The following is a 15408-nucleotide window of genomic DNA, read 5'->3' on the forward strand; positions in this document are numbered from 1 at the left end:
TGGATGTAGACCTACAGTATGATTACTATGTGTTCTGATTGAAGTAGCCTACTGTTGTAAAGAAGAAATGAACCATTCAGGGCCATGTGCTATCACAAATAATATCATGGCTGTATACAGCACTTGCATTCCACCTTGTGATTGCTAGGTACTGTAGCAGTTATGCTATTATCTGTGATAATACAGCCATTGTCAGGTTCGATGAATGCCACATAGGTTTACCTTTACAGTTCAACTCTAAAAGTTTTGAGCAATACATAATTCAGCCATTTCCAATGAAATAAAATGTTTGACAAAAATATTAATGTCAGAGATGTAAACATGGCCTATACTCAAAGACAATACAGTCTTTGACACAAGAGTCTGTATGTAAACACTCAACTTCAGAATTGTTACCTCTTGAACATAATAACATGCTTTAACAATTTTCATTCAATGCTAAAATAATATTAATTGATAATATTCAGTAATAATAACATTCAGTGATAGTTCATTAGTCTATCGCAAAGTGACAAAGTGAGCGATCTCACACAGATACTATGAATAGTAAAAGCATATTCCAAGGTAAAACGCAGGTCCCTTCGTGGTCACACACGCAAAATAGGAGGGACCTTGGGGACCACACATGATGCATCCTTTTCTGTTTGGCTCCAGTGTGCTTTTGTCTAATATAAATCCACTAAGGAATACAGGGCCCCCCACAAACTTAAGAGGCACACAGTCTCGGCAAATATACTACAACGCAACTCTATTTAGTCTAGCTTTCCCCCTCTCTTTCTTTCGCTTTCTCTCTCTCTTTCCCTTTCTCTCTGTCTTTCTCTTTCTGGGGTCTGTCTATAGCAGTCAGCAGCTAAATTGAAAAATCAATTCCAATTTAAATTATTGGAATAAAGAACTCCAAGAGTTGGAGATAAAAAGGCGTTCTTTTCCTAGATCCTCTTTAATTGGAAAGTCATTCCTTCAGGGTATTCTAATGGTTCACTGGGAAGATTGCAAAATAAAGTTGATGAGCTGGAGGAAGGTTAATAGCTAGTGTGTGTTTGTCATGTGTTTGCATTTGTGGATGTGCGTGTGGGTGTGTATGTGTGTGGGCTTTCCGAACATCAAATATCCTACCTTTCCTCCTGACAAGGCGAAGAAATGAAGAGAGATCTGTGGCTCTACCTGCTTATTCATTGCCTCGGACACCACACACCTGAATTTGTCTCACTGTGAATGAGGTTTTGAACCATTCTCAAACCACTCACATGTGAAATTGAATACCATCCCAAATCAATGGTTTTAGGTGATTATATACACTAACACAAATTCACCCAATTACAAACTGGGTGAAAATCACAGACACACACACACACACACACACACACACACACACACACACCACAAAAAACAATTTAACAGAGACAATAATAATTAAACACAGAGAACAAAAGCAACTGAAACAATTACATCATTTGGGAAAACACTTTCGGTTAATACATTTCTGCACCACTTCCAGAGTTACAACCACAGGGTTGCTTTTGTTTGTAAGTCTTACCTCTGTTCTCTAGTTTCGTGTATAGTGTTATGAAATAAAAAAATACGTATGTCGTAAATCATGTGTTATGAAACCCGGAATGCGAGCAATGAACAAGCGCTACTGTATATTGACATCATGGAACCCCTTTTGTACGTTTATGAGGAATTTAAGGTTTGTTAGTTTGTTAAGTGTTTTGTTTTCATTTCTCATTGGTTATACAGCTTTGCAATGTCCACTGCAGATGGCTGTGTAACAAGTTTGTTGGTTGGCAGACACAGACATTCACAGTTGCTCGGTCCAAAACAGTAAATGGAGCACCCCCTGCTGAACTTGTGTGATAGCACAGGTGACAGAGCCAGGCCCTGTCTGAACACCTATCATTGAGTCATTTGACGGTTGCTTTCTACAGTTTTGTACTCAGAATGACTGTACAGTTTTTAAAAAGACTACAATCTAATAGTTTGCTGCTGTGGCCTCCATATCCAGTCATAAAACATGTCAACCTTCATGCCAAAAAAAATGGTAACAAAAAATAAATAGGAAAAGGTCGCATTGATTCTTATATTACTGTAGAGACGTGTTTGTGCTTTCGTCAATGTGCTAAAGTAAAAAGTGTTTGGTATACACCATAAACACCCACACCGGTAGCAAAAGAAGGATCACCTATAATGTGTGGCCATTACTGCTTTATATGAGATTTGTGCAGTGCAGCAGTCATTGCTAATGGCATTTGTTTGTCTGGGTGTTTAATCCAACAGTGGTTGCCAGGTCTGACAGATAATAGCTTTGCTACAAATTCCTGTGTGTCTTCTAATAAACTTTTATAATTGCTTACACATTGGTTCCTTGATGAGCATTAATTTCTGTCCCCACCAATACACCAAATGTCTTTAAAAATACAAGACTGTGAATGCCCCCCACCCCTTCCCTAGTCTCCCCCTGTTATCTTTGGCGAAATGCTATTGAAAGACACAGTTAATCCTTAAACATGTTGAAATGGATTATCAGCGAGAGAGACAATATAATTATAAAATCCTTTCCAAAGTTCTTCATGGGGGAGGACAGGATATTTACAGATACAGCGAAAGGTCAAGAAACTTTCCCCTCAGACGGAGCCGGGGAAGTAGAGACAGGGGATAGAGGGAGGTCGAGGAGAGGGGGGTGTAGAGGGGATAGAAGCCACACACACACACACACACACATACACGCACACACACACACACACACACATACACGCACACACACACACACCAACTCTGGTCGGCTTCATTTCCTGCTAAGAAACTAAAAGTTAAAAGGTGGCCCCTGTACAAATGAAACTCAATTTCACGGCACATTATCCTCTGCCTGTTCTCTTTCCTGGCTTTCATTTTCATTAAGACCACAGACAAGCATAAATTAATAATTGCTGCAGAAGGTCTAAATGCAAGGGCCGCAGTCCTGGAGCCTTTCATTCGCCTCTGTGCCCTTCCATGTTCACGCTTGCAAAATGTTAATTTAGATAATGTGGTCTGCCCCTTGTCAGATAATTCTGTTTTGTAGTTTCGCTAATACATAATGGTCTTTCTGATTAGATGACATTAAGTCTATCTTTTGTTCAATCAAGCCATACCGATTTCCCACTTACAGGCTCTAAAGATGTGCAAAGGAAGAGCACAGCCACGTAAGCTGCCGAACATCTGTGCCTTTGATAGTTTTTAGTCTTTTAAATACATCTTTTTTTTCCGTCCGACTTTTAAAAATTGACAAATGTCAGACCACGGAGGTGGATTATTTGATGTAGATAAAAGCCATGTATTTATCTGTGGTTTGCATTTGTTTCAAGAAATCATTGTCTTCTTCAGTAGCCAGATAATATCTTAATAGTACATATAAACAGCATTGTCAATTGGATATATGTATTGTTGTAGCTTTTTGTCACTAAATGTGACCGATAAGGCCAAAAGAATGGCCATGATTTCCTCTTCAGAAAAGTGTTCCAGGAAGAACTTGACCAAAAGCCTTGGATGTCAACGGCAACTGACCAAGAGCATTCTCTATGCAAGAGGGCAACGGCCCCAAGGTTGGGAGAGCTCTGCACACGTCAAGTTTAACTATTGTTGTTTCTCAAGATTTACGCACATGATGGTGCCTCTGTGGCGGAAAACTACTGAATATATGAGATGAGCAAGCAATAAATAATAGGAAACGGAACGATCTCCACTAAGGCATCGGAGAAGCAAGCGAGAAGGAAATATAAAACGTCTTAAGAAATGCTTGGATCTGGATTATGTCTTCATGAATGGGTCTGATTGCCAGCGAAGCAGAGGCCTTGTGATAATACTGACGCTGTCCATGTTGTGAACAAGTGGCGCTTGTTACAACCGCGCTTGACACGGGACATGACGAATGCACATTTGATATCTGGGTCTCTGGGCCTTGCAGTCACGCTTGCTCGGAAATGAATTTATTACAATGTGCGCAGCGATATGAAACATCTAGCTGTAGGGGACCTTGCCAGAACAGCTGGAGCAGAACAAGGCATCACATGGCAAAATAACAATTTGTGTTGTTCAGCAAAACAAATGCAATGAATACATAATTGACAAACCAAAGGGGAAAAAAACACAATACATGTGGAAGAGAGGAAAAGATGTTAATGTGATTGAGCTGAATCATCAGTTAGTCACAATAAGACTTTATCAGCTTTGGGAGTCCTTCTGATGCATTTAGCAGAGAGAGGAAAATGAGCTTGGAGGATTTGATGGACACATCAAATGGTGGTCTCATTATTGCCTATAGACTGACAGGTCAGGTTTCACGAGGAAGCCTGAAAACCCTTCCGTTCAAGTAGAATGGCTGAATTTGATAATCTTAAGTTTCTTTTGCCATTGATTGCCACTTTATATGTATTTTTTTCTCCCAAGGTTGATTGAAACTTTAACCTCATTTTTAATAAAGAAGAAAAGTGGCGGAATGTTCCGGACCTTGAATTTTCACAATGCTGTGTTGAATTATGCAGTGATCAGTCAATTATTCATCCTCTGTCTTCCCCTCTCTGTTACACTCCTGCCTTAAAAAAGCATGCAAAAAAAAAACGGGGCCTACAGAAGGCTACGCTGCGTCAACAGTTTTCACCCAGAATTGCTTACGAGAGAAATTTGTCGTTCACTGTCGATCCTACTCTTCTTGCTGGACACATATACACTAACACGACACACACACACACACACACACATACAATCCCCAGCTGTTCCCAATCAGTGGCATCACCATATCAAAGAAAGCAAACATTACAAGTCTCCAGATTCCTGGAAAATAACCAGTGTGGGTGTGCTCACCCTCCCTCGGTTCTGTGGGCTCCTTTAAAAACTGGAAATAAAACGGCTCATTGAGAAGATTGTAATGTTTGCTTGAATAACATCCACTCATTGAAACTGTGGTAACACACTTGTGGAGCAGGAGGCAATTGAACAGTAACTATTAAATGTTTCCTTCGGAATACTGTGCTCTTTCAACGGGAAAGAACAAAAAAAAAAAGGTATTATTTTTCAATAATGTCAAGAGCATTACTGCGCGCACAGTATGCCATGGCCCAGTGATTTTATTCCAGTAGATATTGTCATTGTTCAATAACATGTGTTTTACAACTCAACCATGAACAATTTTGATTACCCTTCAGATTAAAATATAAGCATGGTGCTTATGTAATGCCGTACATGGCCCTTTGTGTGGTGTGGAGTTTAAAAAGATGAACACTCTGCAGGTTGTAATTAATTTAGCTGCAAGTTTTGAGGATTTGCCATTAACCATACTGAGCTTTACACAACGCAAGGGGACTGATCAGTGGCCTAAATGAGAGGTAAATGGGGAAAGATGTAAAGCTTACATCCAATGTCTTTGGGGCATTTGAATAACTACTGTACTTCAAATGAAGACTTCACATGTCTGCATACCACAAACTCTACATTTAGTGTACATTTCTATAAATACACAATGACAGGTGCACTTCAAATTTTGTTTGAATCCTCGTAATCTTGCCTGAAACATCTCATGTAGGCATATTATATGAATCGGAGCACTACGCAATGTGCAAAGCCACTTGATCGGCTTGACATATGAACACACCACTTGAAATTATATACAATGTATTGAGGGCAGAATAATGGATATGAACACTAAACAGCAGTCGTTCCCACTTACGTTAACTGTGGTGCGCTATGACTTGATGTATGCATTGATTACAGACTGAAATTCATTTACTACAATATAATTTAATACATTCCTGAGTAAGAGAACAAAACCACTAGCTTGAGCTGTAGGGTGACACTGTTATGGTTAACAGCAGATTGCTGTGATGCTGACCTCATCAGACCCAAGTCAAGTTTGCTATTGATTACTGTAATCACTGTAATTGTTATAAAGCTATAATGTTTAGAGTGGACCTAAATGTTATTATATTATTTACATAGGTTGTTTTATCAACACCTTTATTGGGAAATAATGAGCTGCAAAGTTTTTTTTTTTTTAAGTTAAGGAAGTTAAAAATGAAAGAGGTACAGTGGGCCTTAGATGTGATTAAAACCAGACTGTTGGCAACTCAGCTTGTCATATCCCAAGTCAAGTGTTTATACATTACCATAATCTAACGTAATGGATAGGAAAAGGTGTGTGTGTGTTGAGTGTGTGTGTGTGTGTGTGTGTGTCCATTGTCAATACTTTATCAATACATAATATGTCAATACTTTATCAATACATAATTAATATGATCTGACTCTGACTACAACTCAGGGAGGTGTATTGCACAGTAACACATACAATAATTTATTGATATTTTAAAAAAAAAAACCTATGTCTCTTATGTGTATGCTGTACGAGATTAATTATGTAAAAACACCATGGAATATAATTCAAAGACTCATTTATGCAAACTCCCATGTTCATTCTCTGTACTCTCTCTCTCTCTCTCCCACACACACACACGCACACACACACACACACACACACACACACACACAAATACGCACAATAAAAGGCAAACAAAAGGGACACTTATAAAACAAGACATTGTCAACATTAGAATACTCAGACATTTCCTTTACTGCAATACAAAGTGAGGAGGAACAATATGCTCTTAAGTCTTGCTACAGTGTATACCTGCATGTAATAATGTTATACAATATCCATAAAATAAAAACTAAAAGCGGACCCATGTTTCACTGGGTTAAATGGCAACATTTAGTTTAACAGTTGTTTAACATAATAAACATTTCAATTGTCAAAAGCCCAGAACAACAACAATATGTTTGACATGGTAATGAAAATCATTTAAGGTAACTTTAATAAATGAAATCAAAGAGCTGCCCCTTAATTTTATAAAATTGAAAACTGTAAGGGATAGCTTTGCTCACGTCATTGTTCACTGCAATTGTTTTGCCTTGAATATTCTTTCGTATTTAAAATGATGCCTCTGTTGTTTTTGCACCAAAATAGTGACAAGTATGATTTGTGGTATTTTGGCACGGCAAACAATACAACTCCTCTGCTGGCTTGACCATCTGAGTCTGACCATCAAGGATTCAACAAAGAGCAATTTAACTTTGCAGGTTTCTTTGATGCTATCAAGAAAATAAAAAGCCTTTGAAGGCTGTTCATATTCTCCATCAATAGATAATGGTCTATTTTCATGTGAGAGGAATAGTATTGTATTAGACTGAACTGGACATAGTTGTCAAATGCATTTTTCTACCAACCAATGAACTCTGAGGCTGACTGAGGCCTTGTTGGTCACAATTTCTGTTCATCAACACTTTTTATATACAGTTAAAACACAGGGAAGTGGGATTGTTATTGAGGTATCGCGGAACCACAAGGGGTTACAGCACAGTACATCCTCAGCAGAGAAAAAACCCCCAACAAAAACACATCTGAATCTATTTTTCCCTCAGGGCAAAAGACCTTATTTATTTACTCCCGCTTCCTGGTCCAGGTTTCACACCACTGATTTCACACAATGGGCAAAGAGAGCGGAGGGGGTGGAGAAAGGGATGACACAGAGTTGTGTCATTGGGTTGGGCAAGAACAAAAAAAATATTAGGTGGACCCTATCAGGCCCTATGAAGTTTGGTTTAAATTACAGAAAGAATGTCAACTTCACTGTGACTTTACGACAGGTATACCTCCATTCATTTAAGTGTTTTTTTTGTTCAATTTTTAAAGAAAAAGGATTTTCTTTCTGTTAAAGTTTGAACTAATGACAATGAAATAGAATAATAAAAACAGCATCACTTCCCCCTCCCCCCACACCCACCCCTTCTGCGTACAGTGACGCACCTTCAAAATCACATCCTTGTTTAGTGTTCAATACTTCAAAAACAGTAAACTCCCTTAAAATAATGACTATAAATAGCCATGAGATTTTTACAACAAATTGTAGATTGATGTGGAAATACTAACATCCAAATGACTGAGAAGTTCAGGGATTAAATCAATCTGTGTTTTTAGTGATGTATCTATTTGTTCGGCACAGTAAAGTTTCTTTTTTTTTTTTTATTAAATATGATCATCTCAGGACACACATGTACATGCCAGCATGCATCCTCACCAAAAAACGGCAGCTATTTGAAAACAATGATGGCTCAGAAACAAAACAAAACAAAGCAAAACAAAACAAAAAACAATAATAAAACAACTCTATAAAGTACATATAAATGGTTGGTATTGTTTTCCTAATTGTTCTACTGCATACACAATACCATTTTGTTTTTTTTTCCTTTTGACTTTATATACATACACCATAGTGAATGACTTTACCTATTCTCTCTTGTGGTATATACAACAATGGTAAAAAGGAAACTTGATTGTATCTTCTTCTAATTTAGAAAACATTTAACTCAAATATTAGTTGTTTTTTTGTCGAGCAACATATATTCAAATTCACATTTCCAGAGGCTGCATCCACCCTATTTTGTCATCTTGGCAAATATCTATGACTGTTAAGAATTTCTCAAAATACATAAAAAAGAAAAGAAAGGAATAAAGAGAACAACCTCTGAAGCAGATTTTCCTTTTCATCAAAGCTTTCTCGCTGGTTTAAATACAGTATAAAAATCTTCAGTGCTGTGGATTTGTTGGAAATATAATAACCAGTGTACACCTAGGTACATGTTTTTTTTTTACTGTGCTCAATTTGTTTTGCCTTCAGTACTGCAGACTTGAGCCATTCAATCTTGCTTCCATCACTAGATTATGATGATGTCTTGAGAAAGTCCTAATTCTAAACTCTGATTCAACTTTTTCGCTGGCTTTTGACACACCTCAGTGGAGGTTACACAAGTAACTGGACCAGTAGTTTGTGTGACTAAAATCCTGGCAAGACGCTTGCAAGAATCTTCATGTGAGTCTTCATGCGTCTTCAACTTCTTTGCAGTGTCTTATCAGTACATCACTGTGGTTTTTAAAAAGAGTCTTCCATCTGTGAACATAAATAGGAGAAGACATTGTCGGTTAGGGAATTATTCAGTGGGGTATTTGAGCATTTTAAGCTTGAAAATATGGATACACAGTTGCGTACACAAACAGAAAAAGAAAGGGAACTGGGCAGTGTGGATTTGTCAGATAGCCATGTTTGCCAATGAGACACCTTGACTTAAAACCACAACCAAAAGAACAAACAACACTCTTTTGTCCATGGCAAACAGCATGTTTTCAATGTCACTGGAAGGGGGTGATGTTGGCATTGTAATTGCATCTTTCGAAAGCCCCTTTAACCGCCGCCACCTCTAAGGCCTAAGGTCGGGACTAAACTCTCTCTCAACTCTTTGGGCCAGATGTACTAACGCTTTTGCGCCCACTTCAGGTGTATTTGTTTTGCAATGTGTGCGTAAAAACAAGGCGAGGTATGTACAAACAGGCCGTACTGAGGTAAAAGCGCAGACCACCTTTCGTGGGAGCTGAAAATGGAAATTTCGTACTGTATGTATGAAAACTGCCCATGAAAGCTCACGTCTGTTTTGCGGTGAAATATTTCCGCCTTGTAAAAGTCAATAACAACTTTTCAAAGACAACAGAATCGCTATTCAGAACACCAGTTTTGCTTACTATATCAAAAGCAACCTTAACTTTCTTTGGCCTTTCGAATGTCTTACTTTCACTTTATCCACTTAAACTTTCCTACTAGCTAGATTTGACCAATCTTCCATAGCCTACATGCACAAGTAGTTTGAGTAGAACTACTGCTCTTCATTATCTCCCTACTTGTTGACATCTTATCATGTATTGTACTATTTCATGATCGCTAAACGTTTGATTCTTTTTAATGTTGTCATCAGTTAACTTCATTCAACTACGCTTGTGACTGAAGTATGCCATTCAGTTGTGAACGTTCGCAAATTTAGGTAGGGGGCGGGAAAAGGTGCTGATTACCTGATGAACTGCAGGTTTGATAAATACCATGTAAACTGAAGAATCACAGCGTGCGCTTTCTGCGAGTTGGCCATGGTGCTGATAATGCGTTCACAAACGTGCATACATCTGGCCCTCTCTCACCTCATATCTTTCTCTCTCTTTCTATCTTTCTCTTTCTCTTTCTCTCTCTCTCTCTCTCTTCCAATTAGACTACAGCAACTGCCCAGGGTTCTAAACAATGTTAAGATACCCCTGCATGTGAAGTGGCAGTTTAAAAGGCGTTGATTACACCAGCTGTTCAAACATCACATTTCCTCACTGACTAAACCAACACAATTAGGTCATAAAAATGCTCCACGAAACAAAAAAAATATGACAAAGAACCAAAGAAAGCTAAATTAAAGCGTACTGATTATCAGACATGTACAGTACATTTAATGTTTTTAAAAAGGCAAGTTGTAAGGCCAACCCGGGTATCTTTGTGCTTGGGCATCCCACAGTAGTATGTCTCTGTTGCTTAAGACATTACCTTTGACACGCTTGTTTGAACATAATATTGCACTCATGATGACGCGAGGCTCTTTACCAGAATGGCATTTCCTGTAAGGAAATAGCGTTTATTGAAAAAGGCAGGGCACTCGTGTTCCCGATGATATCTAGCCGACACCTGCAATCTAACGAGCTTTGTCCATTTTCTAAGAACACTCATCCCCGGACACGCCTGAGCAAGCAGGCACTCTCTTCGTGGCAGAGCTGGTAAAAGCATCTGTTAGCCATGGCTCAGGAGCTTGTTTGACGTTTATTACCCTTACATCTCCACGGCAAAGAGAAGGCCACATTACTGCCTTTAAGCAGTGTTTGCTGCCCCCCCCCTCTCTCTCTTTGGCAGGGCACCTAAATAATTCAGTTTTCGAGAGAAAAGCTACACCTACGGACGTCAAGCGTCCGACAGCTCGAGAAGGCGATGGCGTTGTTCTCGTTTAGAGATGACACAATTGGCGCCGGCAGGATGCGGTGGGTGGGTGGGGGTAGATATCTGGGATCAAACGGCACACGTCATGTTTTTCCTTCTGAGCGTTACCATTGTTTTTTCGCTTCATATACAACAATGGACTGGCAGGGATGTCTGCGTTGAAGTCATGCTGTGCTCATCCACTCATACAGCAGAATTCATAGCATTCACAAATGCAGACTGAATGAATAATTGACTGAATCAATCAGCTTTCTCCAAGTGAAAGGGCTCAGTATGATTGTGTACCCAGAACAAGTGTCCAGTTCTTTACATTATACCATAATTTACTGGACATTACACATGATATTGATATTGACAGGTCTGGACAGCTAGTGAACCTCAACACACACAAAGCGGTCTACAATTAAGAGCACGAATCCGACGCTAAAAATACACTTCGGGTATCAGAGGCACTCTGGCGAGAACGGAGGCGTGACATGCCTTCATCCTCTGGGTGGCTGCTGCTGCTGTCATTGTCGCTCCTTCAGGTTGACATGGCGACGGACAGCGAAGATCCCTCCCCGTCTGATCACTTCTCACAGGTTCAATTTACAGGCTTCTGGTTTCATCCCGCAATAAAAGCATCACATTACCTAATGCATGGTTTACTGCTGGAGACCGCCATGTGCAAGTGATAGTGCGATAACAGCAGCACTGTGATAGTTTCAATAATCCACAAAGACTCTGAACTTGTCGGAGAACAAAAGAAACAGGGGCTCAGTTTCAATAATCCGCAAAGACTCCTAACTTGTTGGAATAGAAAGGAGAGACTGTGAATAAACACTTTCCCCTGTCTTTTCATCAGGCAACTGAGTGATGTGCTGTTAGACTGGGCAGCAGATTTCAAAGAGACACCCCACTTCTGAGTTATTAATGCCTTAAGTGCCCCCGAAGGACATACGAACTTAAGGAGAAAAGAAAAAAAAACCCTTTAAACATAATTGATGTGAATATTTCAATGCCAATGCGTCTGATTCGCCCATGAGACTAAGTTCCGAGCGCCCTTCGCCTTAAACACAGGTGGGATGCCGGTGGAAAAAAATGAAAGGGTCACGTGATGCAAAGAAGGTTACAGAATGCAGGCAGGAGCCAGTGACCATGATCTGTGTGCTTAGTGGGCATGAAGCATGTTCTGATCATTAGCACTAGTCAAGCGCTTTGAGCGATGCTAACAAAAGAACGCTTTGGTTCTTTCAAAAGATGTATATTACCTAGGAGTGAATGCTTCTTCGAGTGTTAGTCTGTAAATTAAATGGGTATGGATGACATAAATCAATTTGTAAACATGCCGATGTATATATAGCTCTGTTCCCTCGCTCTTTTGAGGATACAAATGTGGCTACTTAGGGAGCGTCATATTTTACAGATTGCTGATCCTCTGTTTAATAATTAGCATATTAATCTAGAGTCAAATGGGATGCATCGGTGCTGTGATGCGCCACGCAAACCCAGAAATATCTGATTGAAATTTCTCAGAGAGAGAAATCGGATGCCATGTTGTTCTATGAAAGAACCACCTCATTAAAATATGTTAAAACTTTAGCATTTTTATATTCAAATCAAGATGAAAAGTTCATTAAGGAGGATAAATATTTCATTAGATGCTAAATAAAACAAAGGGAATTTTTGGCTTCTCTCAGCATAAAATTCCTTTGAAAGATTAATTAATACATGTAAATTATGCAAATTATGCCCATGCAAATATTTTATGAAGACAATTAAGGCAACCATTAATTACTGCCTTTTTTGCTTCAGTGACATTCATTCATTTAATTTTAATTTCACTTTAACCGTTTTGATGTTTAATCTCGCAACAAAGAACTTTATCTCTGCTTGCAGGGTCATGTAAACTTGGAGAACACATGAGGAGTCAGCGGGCGAGAATCAGGAGCGAGATACTGAAGGAAGATCTCTGCATACGCAGACGTGCCAGAATTTAGTGGCGGGAAGGAACGCACTCCCAGAAGCGCTGGGGCCTAGGAAAAACACATTCCGGCTCACTCTTGGAATGGATTCAAAACGCTGGAAAGGCAATTAATAAACACAGACTGTGTTAATATAGCAGAATTACTGAGTGTGACAAAAGACAAATAGAAATAATTAGTTCACTGAAATTATGCTCTCATTAATACATTTTTTTCTGCTGTGAGTTTGGGGAAATTATAGCACGCACACACATTTTTTTGTGTGTGTGTGTGTGTGTGTTTCTTTTTCCCTGCCGCTTTTTCGGTGAGTGTGATGAGGTCTGATTTATTTATTTATTTATTTGGGTGCCGGTGTAATTTATCAACATCATTTTTTTTTTTTTTTTTGCCTGCCATTTGAGAGTAATTATGCAGAGAGCTGCTTGCAGAGAGCAGCGTTGGTGACATGGACTCCAGACAAATGCTAGCCTAATGGAACAGGCAAGCATTGTTCTCAGCTCCCCGCAACCCTCCCAAGTCTATTCTTCAAGACAATGAGTGACACAACCAGAGCCCTGGAAGGAGAGAAGACGGAGAGAGAAGGAGGGATAGAGAGGGAGAAAGAATGGAAGAGAAGAAGCTACAAAGCCTTCATTTTCTTATCACCATTTTAAGCCTGACTTATGCTTCTCTGCGCTTAAGCAAATGAATTTCTGATAACTTAACCTCATCAAACGTTTATTTAGTGATAATTTGTGTAGTACGGATGGAATTCAAAAGTCACTGGACTTGTGCGTGTAAAAAGAAACATTCTAATATTAGGACAGCGAGTGTCTTTTTTTCTGTATCAGATAGCTCAATTAATCTTTGTTCGCTTCAAATTAGAGCAACTAAATATAACAATTTGGTATGAAATGTGATACAGTGTATAATTGTACTCTCTTCAAGTGGCCGCTGTATCTCTGCATCCATTGTAAGCTGCCTATCAGCTCTGAAATGGAGACCCTCTTTTTCCTCAAATTCGCTCACTGGCACTTTAATTAAATCCTGAATCGTACTTGGTCTCGCAACGAATTGCTGAAATTTCTGCCCCTTTCATTTCTTCCATTCTCCTCTCGCCCCAAAATTCCCTTTAAGTAGGCTAATCAGAGCGGGTTATAGGCCTTTTACTCGTCGCCGACTATTAGCATGCCATTTCCCACATTTCATAGCAATTTCCATGGACTATTTTTCAAAGGGGAAATTGAGACCACTGCCAATGATAAGCTCAGTGTTCTCAAGATGCTGCTGGGTACAATTAAAGGCGGAAATTAGAATAATGAAGAGACTCAGCTTATTCAAGGTGTTCTGCAGGGGTGGTGTGTGTGTGTGTGTGTCTGTGTGTGTGTGTGTGTGTGTGTGTGTGTGTGTGTGTGTGTGTGTGTGTGTGTGTGTGTGTGTTGGGGGGTGGGGGGTGGCACATCAGTGGAAGTGGTTGAATGTGAGAGCTGTGTGTGTGTTTTAGGATTCGTCTCTGGTTTGTGGGGCTGGAGGGCATGAGGAGATGAGTAGCAGTACTGGGGATTCTGTAATGCTGTGGATGCAGGAGGGACTGCGTATCAGGCCTGGTGCCATCCACACTGATACACACATATATGAGAGTTTGTGACGAGGCTATTTCATTGTATACTGAATGCAAACTACACTGCAATCACTTCAAATTAGATATACAGAGATTGAAACATACAGCATATGGCAAACCAATTTCTAGTGGAAACCTATTAACTTTGTATTGCCAATATACCCAAATAAAACACTTGAGCCACGTAATGCTAATACAAATAGGACTGAAATGAGGCTGAATAACTTTGTGGAAATCCCGCTCAGATTTGAGTAGTTAAAGACACTATCCGGCACTACCCAGATTTGTAAACTAGGTAGTCTACCTGACACAACCGTATTCCATATGGTAAATATATCTGAATTGCACCTGTTTTAAGATAACACCTGGGGGAAATGTCATAGCCACACTCATTTGCATTGTGCTTTTGGGAACTGAAAGGGAGTATTGTTATGAACTTGAAGACACACTTCACTGACCATTCTGTGTTGACAGAAATGTATGGCCCAAAACGGACCATACTTGCAAACCACAAATGTCAAATAAGTTTCTACTGTCTTTGTGCAATAACAATATTATACGCTGATAATAAACACAGCCCCTCTAGCCAATTTGCACGATAGCACTGAGATGTCCAACTCTCCTGGAGAAACGGACGCAATTGTGCATGTAATGTATGTGTGTGTGTGTGTTTGTAAGTGTGAATGGTGTGTGTGTGTGTCTGAGAGGAGTCAGCCATCTCGACCTTGTTGCTGAACCGTGAGAGCTGAGGCCCAGATGGCCTGGTGAGAGAGAGAGAGTGTCAGAGCAGCAGGGCTCACCTTAACTAACGCTCATATGCAGGAGAGAGAGAGAGAGAGAGAGAGAGAGAGAGAGAGAGAGAGAGAGAGAGAGAGAGAGAGAGAGAGAGAGAGAGAGAGAGAGAGACGAGAAAGAGAATGGCAGAATGTCAGGGCTCACCTTAACTAATGCTCATATGCAGGAGAGA

General features: G+C 39.6%; 1 protein-coding gene across 2 annotated transcripts in view; it reads right to left on the reverse strand.

Moving 5' to 3' along the window:
- Window positions 1-6574: 6574 nt before the first annotated feature.
- Window positions 6575-15408, reverse strand: part of dachd (dachshund d) — a 118538-nt gene continuing 109704 nt past the window's right edge. For both annotated transcript variants that reach the window (XM_076263399.1, XM_076263398.1), the window contains one exon: window positions 6575-8972. In XM_076263399.1, the coding sequence (XP_076119514.1) occupies window positions 8935-8972 (38 nt within the window). In that variant the 3' untranslated portion in view covers window positions 6575-8934. The remainder of the gene's footprint in view (window positions 8973-15408) is intronic.

Source organism: Alosa pseudoharengus, unplaced genomic scaffold (genome assembly GCF_046254945.1).
Source record: "Alosa pseudoharengus isolate Yale_2024_CS ecotype anadromous, Long Island Sound unplaced genomic scaffold, YU_APseudo_1.1 YU_APseudo_1.1_scf_3, whole genome shotgun sequence".
NCBI lineage: Eukaryota > Metazoa > Chordata > Actinopteri > Clupeiformes > Clupeidae > Alosa > Alosa pseudoharengus.